This window comes from Heliconius melpomene, chromosome 11 (genome assembly GCF_056956725.1).
Source record: "Heliconius melpomene rosina isolate 202511_hmr_F chromosome 11, ASM5695672v1, whole genome shotgun sequence".
Classification (NCBI taxonomy): Eukaryota; Metazoa; Arthropoda; class Insecta; order Lepidoptera; family Nymphalidae; genus Heliconius; species Heliconius melpomene.
This window is the reverse complement of record NC_140399.1, coordinates 2,156,894-2,173,911: the sequence shown is the minus strand read 5'-3', so window position 1 is coordinate 2,173,911 and position 17,018 is coordinate 2,156,894. Positions and strand designations below refer to the sequence as shown.

At 37.5% G+C, this 17,018-nt stretch overlaps 2 protein-coding genes across 8 annotated transcripts in view; both read left to right on the top strand.

Annotated features, from left to right (window-relative positions):
• Window positions 1-17,018, top strand: part of LOC146534291 (FERM, ARHGEF and pleckstrin domain-containing protein 1-like) — a 60,889-nt gene that overhangs the window by 32,103 nt on the left and 11,768 nt on the right. For 6 of the 7 annotated variants that reach the window (XM_085192730.1, XM_085192727.1, XM_085192732.1 and 3 more), the window contains exons 11-15: window positions 711-814; window positions 1,501-1,652; window positions 2,197-2,223; window positions 2,604-2,690; window positions 3,156-3,246. In XM_085192730.1, coding sequence (XP_085048856.1) covers window positions 711-814; window positions 1,501-1,652; window positions 2,197-2,223; window positions 2,604-2,690; window positions 3,156-3,246 — 461 coding nt within the window. The remainder of the gene's footprint in view (window positions 1-710; window positions 815-1,500; window positions 1,653-2,196; window positions 2,224-2,603; window positions 2,691-3,155; window positions 3,247-17,018) is intronic. The other variant, XM_085192731.1, reaches the window with a different exon arrangement.
• Window positions 3,271-17,014, top strand: LOC146534292 (uncharacterized). Its single transcript, XM_085192720.1, has one exon. The coding sequence runs from the start codon at window positions 3,642-3,644 to the stop codon at window positions 14,436-14,438; it is 10,797 nt and encodes a 3,598-aa protein (XP_085048846.1). The 5' UTR covers window positions 3,271-3,641; the 3' UTR covers window positions 14,439-17,014.

The window sequence follows — 17,018 nt, the reverse complement described above, 5'->3', positions numbered from 1 at the left end:
TTCTTCCGATTTTTTTTCATATTACCATAGAAAATATATGTATTTTTTTAAAACTATTACTCCCACTATGCACATTTTTGTCATATCTCCCCTTGTTCCCGTTTTCTTTACGTTTCGACCAATTCAGTAGATATCATCGATGTTTCTTTTTATATTAGATTTTATTTAATTAATTATACCACGTGAATATTTGCACTTTTCGATCTGTTGCTGGTATACGACTTGATTTAGATTTAAGTTTTGTAAATAAATATCTAAATTCTTATTGTGATTTAAATTATATTTTAATATTTTATTCTCGTAAATAAGACTTTTGTTGCGTTTAGAATAATAATTATTTGTTATGGTTATAGAAAAAAATGTGCGAGTTATCAAAGTTAAAACTTACTTTGGATATAATATTTTTAAATTTGATAGGTAGAATAAGATTATTGTATTTTAATCAAAGTCAGGTCAGGTCAGTCAGTTCAGGTTCGATCATTAAATAATATATAGTATAATTAATTTTTAATACCAATACAATTATCGTTTTAAAATATAAAATTTAGACACGTTAGGTATTATATTGTCATATTGTTTGTCAGTAAACTATGATATAAATAGGGAGATGTAGGGAGATTAGGGCACTAATAGGCTAGCGTGCGCGGAGAGTACAAACACCGGCTGCGGTGGGCTCAGGCGCAGTGACCATCCTCTGTCCGATGTCGCAGGTCGGGGTCGTTCCGCGCCGTGCGTGCGCCCGCCGCGCCCGCGCCCGCGCTGCATGCCAGCGTGTCCGCGCACCCGCTGCTGCCGCTGCCGCCCGGCTCTGACGGTGAGTACGCTGCAGATGGAATTTACCACTTTTTTTCTTATTTTTTATGGCTGAGCGAGATGGGTTTCTATTACGTTTTTTTTTTCTTTTTTTATTATTTTCTGCCCGAGTGTACAGGGCGCAAAAGTTTATAGGTCTTAATTTCTGGACGGCCACGCGTCGTTCACCGTACTGTTTTTTGTGTTGTGTGGATGTGTTTTTTTTATATAGCTTCACACTGTACAGCAGGTTAGACAAAAGGAACTCAGTGCTTAGTCACTCCGTTGTCAATGCATGGCTCAATTTTAAAGACTTTGCGGACGGAACGTAAAGCCGTGATTTGCCTTCTTTTGATTTTCAAAAATTAAATGGAATTGGTTTTTTGTATTTATTATGTGTGTAGTTTACGTACTTATACTAAAAGTATAATAGCGTATATTGCGTGCACGTCTGTTTAGATTCAATGCTCACTTAGGGGAAAGTAATTTTTAATATTTTCATTTTGATAGTGAATTTTTGTACTGCTTTACATAGTCAATTTCAGGAAGTGTACAAAACAAGAGTTTCACTCTTTTAGGCTTATATGGTGATTTTCCACGATTTTTTACCCCCACAACTTTTTTAAAATAACCTTTACTCTGAATATAGCTTGGTAAAATGAAAATATTCATATTATATAATAATGACAATAATTTGTGTATTTTAAGCGATTTCCCTGGAGTGGGACAAGCAACCTCACTACCTGGAGGCCTCTCTGATGATGGAGGGCTACTCGGCGGAGGAGGCGCGTGCGGCGGCGCGTCGCGGCCACGTCCGCCCACGCCCACCACCTACCGCCTTTGCAAGCACGAGGGAGAGGGTGCGTACCACAACCACTGCCATTTCTTTTAACGAACCTACTAATATTATAAATGTCAAAATGTTGACATTTATAATGACATTATGCGTAAAGTCTCATTTTTCGTGGCGTGTACTATTACAGGCTTAAAAAGCATTTTTTTTAATATTAATTTAATGAACAAACCTATCAATAGACCTTTCGATTATGTCCTTTATTCACCATATAAATGAAACAATTCTAATAAAAAATCCATGTATCCGAATAAAATTATCAACTTATTCACGGGTGGTACAGTATATGTATGTAAACTTATAGTTTTGCATAAATGAAGTTCATGATTTTTTTTATTTAATGTTTGTATATGTATGTTTATTTTTTATTGTTAAATTTTACTTTATTAATTTTAAATTATCGTTCAATTTGGATATTTTAGCGTAGACAATGTTAGGCAATGTTAGTTATTGTCCAGGAGTATAAATACTAGTTTAAAAAAAAATTATTGTTTATAATTTAGGTTAGCTTGTTATAGAAAGATATATTATTATTTCTTTTATTTTTTCAGCTCACAAAACTGTACAACAGTCAAATAGTAAGCACATTACTGGAAATTGATCGTATCTGTCAATTTGTGTCTAATATTTCCTAGTACCATCTCTAATCTTCTTGTCATTTTTATATGTATATTTTATTATTATTACAAAATGTGTATTTAAAGATCAATTTTCGTCATTCGTTATTCTGTGTCCATTACTTATGTTTGAATCGATAGCTTGCATATATTTTCGATGGACTGTTAATTGTTTTTTTAAATAAATATCTAACATACTAAGTGTTCCATCGTACACATCGTCGATATTTTCCATATATCATTGCAATCAATCGGCACACATTTTTTGTAAAGCACCAATTTTTATGTGTGTATATATTTATTATATTATATATTACTTAATTACGTTATTCGTGTCCCAGGCGGGTCCAGAAGTAGTGACCCATGCAGAGGTCAATCATCATCCTATGGAGGATTCGCCTCTGCCTCTTCAGACGACGACACCGTTGGTAAGTTTCTATTCTAGTGGGATAATTAATTGTCAGAATTACATATTGTTTTTATTGAAAATATTGAGTAACATCGTTAGTTGAATGTATGTTATAGTTAAATAAATATAGGCGTACCTATAAAACATATATTTTAAAAATAATAAAGCACTATTTTATTTTAATTTAGAATTAAAATAATATAGTAATTATAATGCATTAAGCAATATATATTGTAGTAATATATATCTTTATATAACTATATAGAACTATAGTAATCAAAATGTGCAACACAAAAGACTACTTCTTGCATGCATGCTAAGAATGTTTTTGACGTTACTGAGAAAATCTGACATGTTATGTAGATGTTAATAAAACAAGCTTGAAGTAGCCAAATAGTAGGTAAGTAGTAGCTTTAGGGAGTGCCTCGTTAAATTACTTGAAGTAATATGAAGTTTACTATATACAATTTTTTTCTTCCATCAGACATCTCCGGAGAGTACGTGGATAATGGCTACGGAGGTCAGTGGACGCGCGCGCGCTCCCACTCCGCCGCCTCGTGGGCGCCCCCCGCCAGGTCAGAGCGCGCACACCACCACGCACACGCACACACACACGCACACTCACACGCGCCCACCCGCGCCTGCCCGCACGCGCGCCGCCGCCTCCCCGCCCCCTAGCGTCTACCCCGACTTCGTGCTGCCCAAGCACTCCTCCAGCTTCAACAAGTCCTCCGAGCGCCTCGAGTACGAGCTTTCGCAGACCAACATCTACTCCGCCTGCCCCTCCACGCGCTCCTCGCGCAGCGCCGGCTCCATCGTGCTCGACGACGTGGAGGCCGAGGGGGAGGGACTGGCGGATGGAGAGGACGAGCGCGCGCTTCCCGCCGCCGGGCCCTGGAGACGGAGCGCCAGCTGCCGCAACCTGCGCGAGTTCAGTTTCGACGAGGCAGGGCGCGCTACGCGGCGCTCCATGCTGGCCGCGCTGGACGCGTACGGCGCACGCCGCGTGGACTCGCCCGTCACGCGCTACGACGACGCACGCACGCTCGCCTTCGTGCTGGGGCTGGGCGCGCTGGACGCGCAGCGCCACGTTGGCCGCGCCTACTCGTCTAGCTTCCCGGGCGCGGGGGGCGGTATGGCGCCAGCGGGCGTGGGCGGGGCGGGCGCGCGTGCCACGGGCTCACAAGACGACCTGTCGCACGACAGCTACGAGGTGATCGAGCGATCGGACGACGAGTCGGAGCGGCGCTATGCGCGCGTGCGGCCGCGCTCTTGCTCTCTGGACTCGGGCAACGACCTGCCGTCCGACGACGACCGCTCGCTGTCGGATGCGGAAGACGGCGACGAGCGGGACGCGTCCGCGGTTCGGTACAAGAGCGACAACGATCTGCCTCTCGATCCGTTTCTCGTGGATGATCCGAGAATTCTCCCGCGCGAGAAGCTCTCGGTTCGCTCCGATGGTAACTTCTATAAGGAAATTAAACGTGCCCTCGGTTCGCGCACGTCTAGTCAGGAATCTAAAAGCGATATCTATGATTCGAAGCTATCTAAGAGTAGCGCTGAATCCAGCAAAAAATCTCGTGATAGTGTATATCACACCGATAGTAAAAAATCTCGCGAGACACTAAAAAGTAAAAGTTCAGATAGGTCCGGTTCGAGAACGTCCAGTCAAGACTCCAAATCAGATTATTATGATTGTAAAAAGAATCTCTATGAGCCCGACGATTTAAGCTTAAGGCGTCGTAGCGTTACGAGTATTCAAAATGCTTACATTGATCCTTTCGAACCGATATCACCGTCGTCGAGTCCTGATTCTGGTAAAGATTTTTACGACACTCAATCAACATTTATTAGCATGGAAAAACCGGAATACCGGGAAAAGACACTTTTCGATAAGTCACACGAAGATCTGATAGCTAACTTAATAACTTCTCCCAATTATTATCATATTCCAACGCCATATTCTACTTTCCCGAGCAACCATAAACATAAAGATATACCTCCAACGCATTCTGCGAGTTTACAAAATGTCGAATTAGATCAGTACGCACAATACTCTGACTCAAGCCCTGTTAAAAAATCTGACGAGTTCTCAACGGAAGACGAAGATATGCAGCCGCGCACTACGCACATTTGGCCAGAAAAGATAGCAGGACTAGAAACTGAAATCGATAATAACAGATCATCTAAAATACATAACTATCAGCGGCGTCGTTCCTCAGAAACGGTGTTCAGTTTCGATAAAGATAAAATTGAATCTCTAACCCGATCTATTAGCAAAGAAAATCCACCTTCACAACTTGTCAAAGAATCTTCTAACGAATCCGATGTCAATGTTCGCATATTGCCAGCTATGGACAGCATCGAATATGCCAAAAACAGAGCAAAAGCTGCTATGCAATCAGGAACTCCCTCTGTCTTACAATCAGACTTTGACAAGTCTATGCGTGGTAAAGTTCATACTCATATTGTTAGAAAAGAGAGCCTTAAAGAGGAACTTATGGCTAAAACACACTTTGACGAATATAATCCAAAGTTAATACTTGACACCAGTTCCAGTAGTCGTCTTGCTGATACTGCTGTACCGTATATCCATCCTACAGTGGAGAGAACAAAGAGCGATCCTAACAGCCTAGCCAATAGACCTCGCTTTAGTAGCGTCAATTCAAGAAGACATGTGCTAATGCACCAAAAATCTATTGACTTGACACCGGCGGAATCTAGTGATGAGGACTATATATTCCGCCAGATACCAAGTGCACCACCGATCGCGACGAAACGATCTCACTTTGAGTTGCCTGCTAGGCACACTGATGTCGTGCGCCCTTCATTTGATTTGCCACAAAATTACTTTAAAGAGTTTGATGCTTTTAAAGCTGGCTTTAATGACAATAAAAAAGCTATCGAAGATAGTTATGATATTCCTTATGTACTGCATAAACGACATATAATGAATGGGACGGCTCCTTCCCCTCTTGATGATAAAAGACCTCCGCCAGATATTATAACTTTGCCTCCCCAAAATGGCCGTCACATAGTAAATGCCCATACTCGATGTAAATATCATGATCATCCTAAGTCACCACGCTCACCCAAGTCGCCAAAGTCACCAAAATCTCCTAAATCACCTAAGTCGCCAAAATCACCTAAATCTCCAAAATCACCGAAGTCACCAAAATCGCCAAGGAACAGTGTTCAATGTGATCACGTCTCTAAATTTCTTGAAGTTGAAAGTCGTGATTTCTTATTTACACAAAATATAGATTTATCAAAAGTAGATCCTGTTACTTTAGAAGTCGATAAAAGTGGGCAATTGCAGCACCTCCCAAGTCCAAAGAGAGATATTACGAAGTCCTTAGACTCTGCTTTGCTAGAAACGCTGAATTCCAAACTAAGTCAAATTGAAAGTGATTCCGCTACGAGTTCAAAGACTGATAGCATGAGACAAGAACCTGCATATCCTCATGATATTAAATTCACTATAAATGGGCGAAATGTTCAGCAACCACCTATTTGTAAAGATCCAAAACCCCTTACCGCCGCTGAAAAACTACGTGCTGATATTAAGTCAAAATCTGAAAAAATACCATCTAAACGAACGTCTAAGGGACGAGGGACTGGTAAAAAGGGAGTGGGAGGTAAAGTTAAAACTAAAAATAATAATAAAATTCGAATTACTTCATTCTCTTCAGACGATGAGAGTGTTGATTCTGATGATGTATTTGGGACTACAGAAGCGGCACCGAAGTTAGAATTTTCACCACCTCAATCTCGTAAAGATTTGGAACCTATCTTACAACTGGAGTATGATAAGATTACTTCCGGTGCGTGGCATAGAGGTCAAACTATGAGTTCCACAGAAATAGAGGGTTCTCCACCTCAATGTCGGAAGTTGGCTGAATTAGAAGCAAAATATAATCCACAAGTATTAGAAAGTGTTAGCGGAACCGCCACAGAATTACGCCGTATTTCGGAACGTTCTATTTCAATTCCAAGCTCTGAAGATGACGTTGTTGCTAAAGCACCCGAAATTAAACAAATCAGCAAAGAAGGTTCTCCTTGGGAATATAATGAAAATATACCGTCACCGATCCTAGAAAACACCGAATTTTTAAAATCCGATGAAGAACACCTCGTTGATATGGAAATTCAAAAAGTGACTGGAACACCTTCAGAAGAAAAGAGTGATTTGCAACTGGAGAAAAAAGACTTAACTAAACTTGATGTTAAAAAGAGTTTACGTGATGAATTAATTTCACCAATGCTTCGTAAGACTGGTGGAACTCCAATTCTTTTTGCTCACGCAAGATTGAATCTTTCTGAAGGATCTGTTTTTTCATTACAACGGCAAAAAGCTACACAGGAATCCCCAACTGCCAGTCGTAGAGCTAAAAGTTTAGATACACCTGTTATTCAATTGCACAGATTGCCACCAATGAATGCTTTTTCTTCAAAGGACGATACGGTAGAGGATACTAATGAGGAGGGAGATGTTTTAGAAGAGAAACCACTTATTGATGAAAAATTATCTAAGGCCAGTTCTAGCAAAAAAGACACCATTGAGAAAATTGATGAAGTAGAGGAAGAACACACCGGAGATTCACCAAAATCTGCTGTAATTGATAACGAAGAAATGAAATTATTAGAAGAATTAGTGGAACAGCGTAGACCGCGGTCTTTCAAACGACAGTATGATCTTAATAAGATATTATCAAAAGCTAAATCTCCATCAAGATCACCGTTAAATAGATCGCCAATATCACGATCACCATTATCCAAATCGCCTTCGAGGTCACCAACTTCTTCATTAAATTCACCGAGAGGTAGCATACGAAAATTGTCAGATTTAAGTGAAGATCAAATTGTGCCAGATATTGAAAGAATCAAACGAAAAGAAAAGAAAAAGTTGACGCTGAAACCAAAACCTGACGATAAACAAAAAATTACTAGTAAACTGAATAAAGGAGGATCGTTAGATACTAATGCTACAAAAGTGAGAGCACTACAAACTCAAAAATCTTTACCTTCGTCTTTGAAGGAACGACCAGATTTCTTAACAGTGCCACCTTTAGATATTGCAAGAGCAAAAAGTCAAGAGTTAGATCAAGCAGCTAAGAGAATTGCTAAGGAAAAATCTAAATCGTTAGAAAAAATGGACGTAAAACGTGGAGGTAGCAAAGAAAGAACCAAGTCTCAAGAAGACAGTGACACAGAAATTGCAAAACGCAAGGAAAAACAGCAAATGTTATTTGAAGCAGCATTAAAACAAACCAAAACATTAATCAGCCCTGTTAAAGACACTATGCCACCGTTCCCACCTCCAGAAGATAAGATTCTGGTAAAGACGGAAGGTGATAAAATTATAATAGAAACAAAGATAAACAGTAAAGCTGAAGATCATGTGTTTATAGCAAAATCACCTAAGAAGCTCGATAATAAACTTACCAGTAAGCTCAGCAGAAGCTTTGAGGACCAAAAGTCTCCTAAAACAAGTAATAAAATTAATAAAAGTATGGATGATAAGTCTCAGTCTCTAGAAGATAAATTTGATGAATTAGCGAGTCTACAAAAATCACCTAAAACGCTATCAAAAAAACAAGAAATAAAGCAACAAATAGAGGGTAAAGTAGTTTATCAAAAAGTTCACCCAAGTGTTAAATCAAAGAGTCTTGAAAGAAATGTAGATCCTCATTTCGAAGTTAAAATGAAATCAAAAAGCTTGGATAGGAATTATGTTACACCATTATCAAACATTCAAGAACCTGTGGCGGACAAACACTTTAAGCAAGAAGTTGTTACTGTTGACGTACATCCAACTAGCAGAGAAGACATAGATCAAATTGTACTAGAACCAGAACAAAAAGAATCCTCTCCTTCGAATAGTTACAAAGAGAAAACGGAAGACGATTCTTCTATAGAGTGGATAACTAGCTCCCAACATACTGTGATAGAAAATGATACACAGACAGTAATAATGGAGCGAAGAAAAATAGAAATTTATAACAAACAACGGCTGTCCGAGCTTCATGACAGTAAAAGTATTCAAGATATACAAAACTTAAACGAAGACAGAAAACCAGGAATAAAGCGCTTAACTAGTGAAGAAGAATCTATAACTGAAGTAAGTGAACTCAAAATGTCCGATGAAAGTAACATGCTAGGCGTAAGTATTCCGTACATCGATGCAGATAGTTCTTCAGATCAAGACCAGGTGTCTAAAAAAGAGAAATTGCTCAGGTTACACCTTGGTAAAAGTGATGATACTGGTTCAGGAATAACAGGAGATTACGACGATTTGACTGTAGACACGGAACTGCCACTTTCAGACAGTTGTATTGGTAGGAAAGTTTTGGAGGCTCAAAGTACATTTGAAGAATCATCTGCGAGCTTAGTCGAATTTTTAAAGAATGAAAGTATGTCCCAATTAGTCTTGGATGATATTGAAGCTGAAACGAAACTTAAAGATTTTAAGAAACCAACCGACTTGCCATTAAGGTTTAAGAATAAAAATAAAATAATTGTTACGCCCCCACAAGAAAATAGTCCGACAATCGAAAACATTCCTTTTATTGATTCTAGTGTTTCAAAATCATTACATAAATCGGAATCTTGCGATCACACTGGTAGTTCAGGTAGCGCAAATGACATATCTCCAACAGAACAAAAGAATGAACAAAAAGTCCTGCTTTCTGCGAAATCAAGACGAGGTGAACTCTTAAAATTAAGTGCAGAGAGATCTCGAAGCTCGGAATCTACTTCTTGGACTAGTATAGAAAAGGACGTGAGCCCCTCGAGTGCACATATTAAAGGCAGTTCAATTGATGATGAATCTAGTGTAAGTTGTTCAATTGCAAGACCTTTAGGTATATCACAGGATATTGAGAAACTTAATAAAAAGGATAGAGAATGCTTGGAGGAATTGAAACAAGCGATGGAATATGGGGAGGAGCATTTGCTCTCTCAGCATACAATGTCGAGTGATCATTCAAAGTCGAATTCAAAGTCTCCTTCTCCTATTCCCGAAATAGGTCGAATTGAAAGCCCGAGAAGCCCTTCAAAATATAGTGCAAGAAAATCTCCTACTCCAACATTAGAAAAACAAGGTCAAGTAGATTCCCAAAGAGCACCTACTGATTCTGAATCTAGTTCTGAAAGCGTTTGTGACAAGACTGTAGAACAACTATCGAAGCCAAATCAAAGGAAAAATGCGTTAGATAAAATCGGTAAATGTGTCATAGAAGAATCTGAGTCAAGTCAATCTGTTGGTTCTAAGGCTCCCGACATCAAAAGAGAGCTAGAAAAACCTGGTCAAAAAACAAAAATAGCAATCACAATTTCACAAGAGGATCAAAACATGACAGTTGATTTCGATGACGACGGTAATGTTATAACGTCTTCGTTTGAGCGAGAACTTATGAAAAAGAGGGCTTTGAAGGATGCTGATCAAAAAAGTTCATCAAAATCAAGTATGGATACAACTACAACAACGACGCCGTCAAAAGGTTCACTTAGTGTGGATGATTCGTCATCGAGACGCAAAGCAAGACTTGATGAACAAAAAAGTTCTTCGAAATCTAGTATGGACTCCAGGGGATCGTTAAGTGTTGAATCTAGAGGATCTTTCGAAACTACTGAGTCTACTTCTGGTTCTTTGGGAGAAGCTTATCGTCGTGGTGAAGAATTGAAACCAACTTGGCGCCCCTTCTTTGGAGCTTCTGGAAGCGAAAATAGCACAAGTATAGAAGAAGCGTGGATTCCTCAAGATCATGATGGTTACGAAAGTCTTACAATGAATAAAGATGCTTTTGAATATAATAATCAAAGGATCCTTGATGACTTTCATACATTTTCGAAAAATCCACCTCTGTCATCTAACACATCAAAAGATTCCACAGAAGCAGATTTTACTGATGATTTGAATGACTTTCCAGTTAATTTTCTTTATCCTGCAACATCATCTGCAGCTTCTACATCTGATGTTGTAATTGGATATGGACAAAATTTCGGACGTACTTTGTCTCGAATATCTGAGCGTAGCACAACTTCAGAAAAGACTAGTGCTGATGAAGATTCTACGAAAGCTTGCTCTCGTTCTGAGAGTATAAACGAGGAGTCGTTGAACTCCAGTGATCATCAAGCAAGTTTGAGTTCTGACCCACCAAGTAATGCTAACGTTGCTTATATATCTGACACAGATAGACGTACATCTGCCGAAATGCCTGATATTCCCATAGATCACGCAAAAATAAGCGAAATGTATTCAGAATCGAAAAAAGATCAGGATAAAACTAGCAGCAAGAAAACAGACGATGGAGAAAAACGTGAGAATGGACAAAAGAAGCCTAGCTTATCACGTACCTTTGCTCCTTTGAAACAGTCATCTGCTAGTGAAAGTCAGGATTCTGAAGATTGGCCTTTACCTGAATTACCACCACAACTTTCTAAGACATCAGGGCCCGAAATAGCACGACAAAAATCTAGTGACAACGAAGAGTTAAATTCTCTTGGTTCTGGTACTTTGGAGACACCCATAGTAGAAAATGTTCATTTTTACTACATGAATAATGAGCCAGAGCAAGCCACAAAAGTAACAATTCAATCAGAAAGTTCAAAGGGACATGTAGATTCGGATGACGATAGTGATACCTTAAATAATGACGAGGAGTTAGAAAGAGATGTTCAAGAATCTAAATCGGAAAAATCTACTGTGCAAATAGCTGATGCTACTCAAAAAGGTTCTAAGGTTATTCCTTATGATAAATCAAGTTACATGGTAGAACCCTTAGATAGACACGATGAATTTACCTGTCTAAATAAAAGTGTAGTCCCCAATTATGACAAATCTTGTTTGAGTGGAACTTTAAGCAAAGCATCATGCTTAATGGGTGATGCTGGTACTTGTTGTTCACGAGCCGAAAATAAATCGTTTAGTACAAAAAGTAACTTAGAAGATAAAGTAATTATAAGTCAACCACAAAAATCACCAACCAACCTTAGTCCTATATACGACGACGATCACTTATATACTGACGATGTGTTTGGCGGAGAAAGCAAATCTCTTTCTCCTGATTTTGAAAAAGGGTTTTCTCATATGGGTACGCAAAAATTTTCATTTGGATCAAACAATTCAGATACATCAATTGACGATTTACTGTCACAGACTAATGCTGAAGACACAGTAAAAGCCGTGGCCAAACTTAGTGTAAGTAGCTCGGGTACATGTAAAAGGTGTAGTCATAGCAGTCATTCTGAAGAGGAAACGAGTTCTTTCGGTACTGATTTAGACGGAACAGTGAAGATAGGCATACCTCCAAAAAAGTGCACACATAGCTCTCATTCAGAAGATACATCTATTTGTTTAAGTATTTCTGAGTGGTCGACTGGCACTAATACTGTACGGCAGTATGCTAACCTTTCAGCTTCTGAAAGCATATCCGCTGTATCTCTAGCGAAAAGTGATAAATCAGATAAGACAGCAATAAAAAAGTATTCTACATCACATTCAGGAAAAAAGTCCGAACAAATACAAAAAATGAATTCCCAAAATGAGGCAAGTTCGAAGAGCAGTAGCCTTGATAAGAGTTCAGAGAATATTAAATATGATAAATTATGTAGTTCTGAAACCACGATATCAAGGAAGATTGATAGTAGTGGGTCTGGAACAAAAAGTGATAGTACTTTAACTTTGGCTCAGTCTATTTCAGAATGGTCGGCGAGTACAAGCCATACTCTTGTCGCTACAGCACGAGAAGATCAACAAGAGACCGAAGAAACAAAGTCAGATAAGACCATTATAAAAGAACCCGCATCCGTTGAAGATATTGTTCCCACAGAGGAACCCAAGCAATCTCCTACTAAAATTGACACGAATGAGCCAGTTCTACGATTAACTGCATCGTATACCGGAAAAGCCGAAAAGTCATCTTCAATTAGTTACAGCGATAAATCTGATAAATCAAGTTCTAGTTCTTTAAGTAGTCTTCAGAAACATACTAATGGCGTTTTAAGATTTGATCAGAGATTGAGGGGTTTTCCGGCATCTGAAGATTTATCAAAGGATCGTTATGTTAAGGCCCCACCAAAGAGCTTTAGTTATGAGGAAGAATCCCGCAAACACGTAAGACCGACGACACGATGTCAGAGCGAAGACAGTGGTTATAACAAGCAGTATTTCTTTGGACCACAACCCGAAATAGATATCGATATACCTTCTCAACTTTACAGTCAAGAAGAAAAGCATAGCGAGCGCTATCAAAGTCAGGAATTTTCAAATATTATTAAAGAAGAATCTTCTGGCCCTTTTATCAGATCTGATTATAAACCTTTGGCTAAACATGCTAGTTACGATGACAAAACATTGTCAAAAAATCAAATAAAGGAATATAAAACATCTCAACAATATCGGAGTAAACCTAAAAGCTGGTCTTTCCATGAACATTATTTAGCGTCATCTGATTTGCCGATAATAACGGTTCCAGAGATTCCATCAGGCCATAGAGAACTGCAAGAGAAGAAATCTTTAGAAAGATCTGGCAAAACGCCTCTTTCCAGATGCTCGCCATATTATTCAAGTAGTTTAAGTTCTGAATCGCCGCCTATACAACCACTAAAAGTACCGGTAAAAAAATCTCTTCTTGCTAGGAATTTTTCGTTAAAAAGTCCACCAAGTGGCAATGATACTGACAGCTCTTTAGATGTTATAAGAGATCCTCGCGAAAGGATGAGAACGTTTAGACGTAAAAAACAAGTGACTAATACACGTAAAAAACAAGAAAAAATACATGACGTATTAGAAGAAGACTCTACCAAAAGTCAATGCTCTTCTGAAAGTGACAAATACAAAGGGACTAAATATTTAGCAGTTGATGATACCCTTCGGAGAATGGAGAGTTCTGAGTGTTCTGATAGCTATATACCAGAAGTAGAATCTGGATCTTCTGAAATGTCAAAAGGTGACTCTAAAAATGACGACATGCAAGAACAAGCAAGTTACTCAGAGGATGAAGAACAAGTTAGCTACGCCAAGTATAAGAACAATTCTTACGAAACTCAAAAATTTCCCGTAAATATTAACCCAGTCCAGTTTCAAGGTTTTGGGTCATCTGTTGAGGAAGATGAAATGGGATTTCCACGTTTTGACAGATTGGGTCGTTTGCGACATCCTTATCTCGATTCACAAGAGCCACCTTTTGTTCCAGAAGGAAGTCCTCCAAGATCTTCGTCTTATTCCAATAAAAGTAGCCGCCAGTCTTCTTTAAAGAGAATGAAGTCTACAGGATATCATAAATCTGACGATAAATCATTAGGGGAGTCGTCGAGGTCCAAGTATTACGACGAACATAGTGACAAAGATGACTCCGATGATTATGCTTATCCGGTAGACACTATTAAAAGAGCTCCAAAAATAAATAAATCTGGTAGTTATCTTTTTGAACGTAGTGCGTCAATCGCGTATTCAGATACGGAGTTACCTCATGACAAGGACGAGTACGAAGAGTATAGAGGTAGCCCATATCCAGAGCATTACGAAGACTTAGAGATGTTCCAAACTCAGGAATTTTATCCACAATACGAGAGTAATGAGCACAGCGACGGTAATGAAGATCGCTTTGCAAGAGATCTCGACCAGCGTTTTAGCCTGAATAATGTAGAGCGCTTTTATTCTAGTCATTATGTTGATTCTCAGGCTTCGAGCGATAGCCCGGAGCAAAAGTTTGATGTTTCAACACTCCCCCCGCCTTTATGCTCTGATGATGAAAACGAATAGATGCATCTACAATGCTAAACGTACACTAGACCAAGTCATCTTGGACTTTCTTGTTAATTGATTGTTAATTATGCAGGATACAAACGTGTTATTTATATTAGCGTATCGAAATCTTGATTCTAATTCGCAATTATTATTGTAATCGTAATGGATATTAAGATTCCTATTTAATAAAATATTGACATTCTCACTTTTAATAACTAGGTGAAGTATATAGTGCCCGACCCTGCAATTTTAAAGTGGTATTGATGACCTTAGCTTAATAAGAGAATAGACGTAGTATGTGTACTGATCTTCACATAAATCAATTTCTTCACCATAAATAGCAGTCATTTGATGCATTATATTTAAATTTGACTGCAGAATTATATAGATCATTTATATTATTATATTAAATATAATTATCGTTATTAGTGCCAAAACATTCTAGTCATACTCCGCCTTGTTTCCATTTTATTAATAGAATTTATAACTTGTTTTATGTCACGATATTGTATTATTATGTAAAAGGCTGTGATTTGCTTTTCTTTTTTGGATCTAAGATCGTTTGTATAATCAAATATTATTGCTCAACTCCATGGTCCATGGTGTTAAAGACTTATCGCACACAATACACAGTTCCCAGTTTATTGACACCGCATCATACACAACAAGACTTAAATACGAAAGTGTCTGCAATCGTGCCAAATCTGCTCAATTTTTTCCACAATTTATTAAAATGATGATTTTTTGTCGAATTTTTAAACAATGAATTGTATAACAGTATTAGTAGGATAATTGAAAGTCAAAATTATTAGTCATATTTCGTCTTTGTATGTATGTGAAATAGTTCTAAATGTAAGCATCGAAGTCTAATCTTGAATAGTTGAACCTGTAGTGATGCCTTTATTACATTATTTAATTTTATTATTAATGTGTTGCTTGATATATAAAAAAAATACGAATTTTAGTCGATTATAATTTAATAACTTTGCATTTGGGTTGACATAAAATGACTCGTACGAATCTTAATTAAGTTTGTAAGGTGCTAGTGATGTCACCGCGCTTCTGTCGGCTAGATAGGAATCAAATATCGAATAATTAAGTCGTACTGAAAATAATATAACTTATTTCCAAAGTAGAATAGAGATCCTGTATCGTTATTGTAAGGAACCACGTAGCTAGAACATTCCTCGTATGCATAATAGTTCTGGCCATATCACACTTTGCTACCAGTTCAGCTGAAATTATACGAAAACGAACGCTTTATATGAGAGCTGAATGGATACTATCAGTAGAGTTGGTACGGCCCTTCGTGTCTCGTAAATAAGTTAGTTCGGCGGCGGGCGTGAATCGTGAGCATCTCATACTTCCACCACCTCCGATTCAATACACTTTACTTAAAACCATTTTATTATATTAAAAAGTAATGTACCAAAAAAACTTATGATAAACCGTGTAAGTCCTTAGACCGTAAAATTTAAATCTTCGCCCATCAATTGTAGTTTGAAAATAACCGCATTCAAAAATGTCAGCTTAAATCAGTACAAACTACAAAGTTAATGCTAATAAATACAGATTTTATAATATTTAAATATTATTTGCATCTTCTGACTTCTTTCTACTCACAATATATCTGGAATTGGTAATCATTAAGGATTAGTGTCATTTATTAAATATTTAAATTTTTCGGTCTATAGGAGATAAGAAGTTTGTTTGTTTTGTTGTCTACTTGTTACACAAATTAAGTTTAGGTGTGAAATAATTTTGATTTAAATTTCCGCATCTGAACAAACGAAAGTGGATTCATGTACTAACATCCTAAAATAAAAATAGAGTATTTACGATTGTGACAGATCCATTTTCAAGTCTGTGTTTTGTTATTTATTTCTTGTTACTATGTAAAAGAAACAATTAGATTAATATTTGTTGTTATATAGAATTACAATTTTACTCTTTACATAATTGTTTGTTGAGTTTCTTACTAAAAACGTACTAAGTTGATTGGTATGGTTTTTAAGAGTGCTTTAAAGACACGTCTTGAGGGTCAAGTAAGTTGGCTCTACATTTTCATCCATTTTATTTATTTTTAGCATATATTATGCAAAAGATATTATGCAAAATGTGTCTTAAATATGTTAATTTACTTGTTAATTCGCCTCAATTGATTGAATTATTTAATTTAATTTTACGAAAAAGGAAATAATATAGTTAAAATTTTTAATTTTCATGACTTATTTTTTTTTTGCATAATAGGTATAGCATTATATAAAGCTGACCTGTTGACCGTTTTGTTTTGCTGTAATTAGTAAAATATAAGAGGTGAGGACCTCCATAGTTAGTGCAATAATAATTGGCAGTAAAGTGTAATTTGTAGAGTTTAAGTATTTCGAATTTTCGATTGAATTTGTACAATCTGAATAGACTGTAATGTTGTTTCATTAATATATTGTTTTATTATATAGTAAATCGTATTGTTTTCAAAGTTTCGAGAGTTACTTCCTTTTTGAATTTATATTTAATTGTAAGTGTACGGTATCCTTGCAATACACTGCCCCTCGGGTGGGGTTAGTTAATAAATAAATAAATAAATCGAATATC

Bases quoted from the DNA above. Each gene is read 5' to 3' on its own strand.
- LOC146534292 (XM_085192720.1), top strand. From the start codon at position 3,642: ATGCTGGCCGCGCTGGACGCGTACGGCGCACGCCGCGTGGACTCGCCC.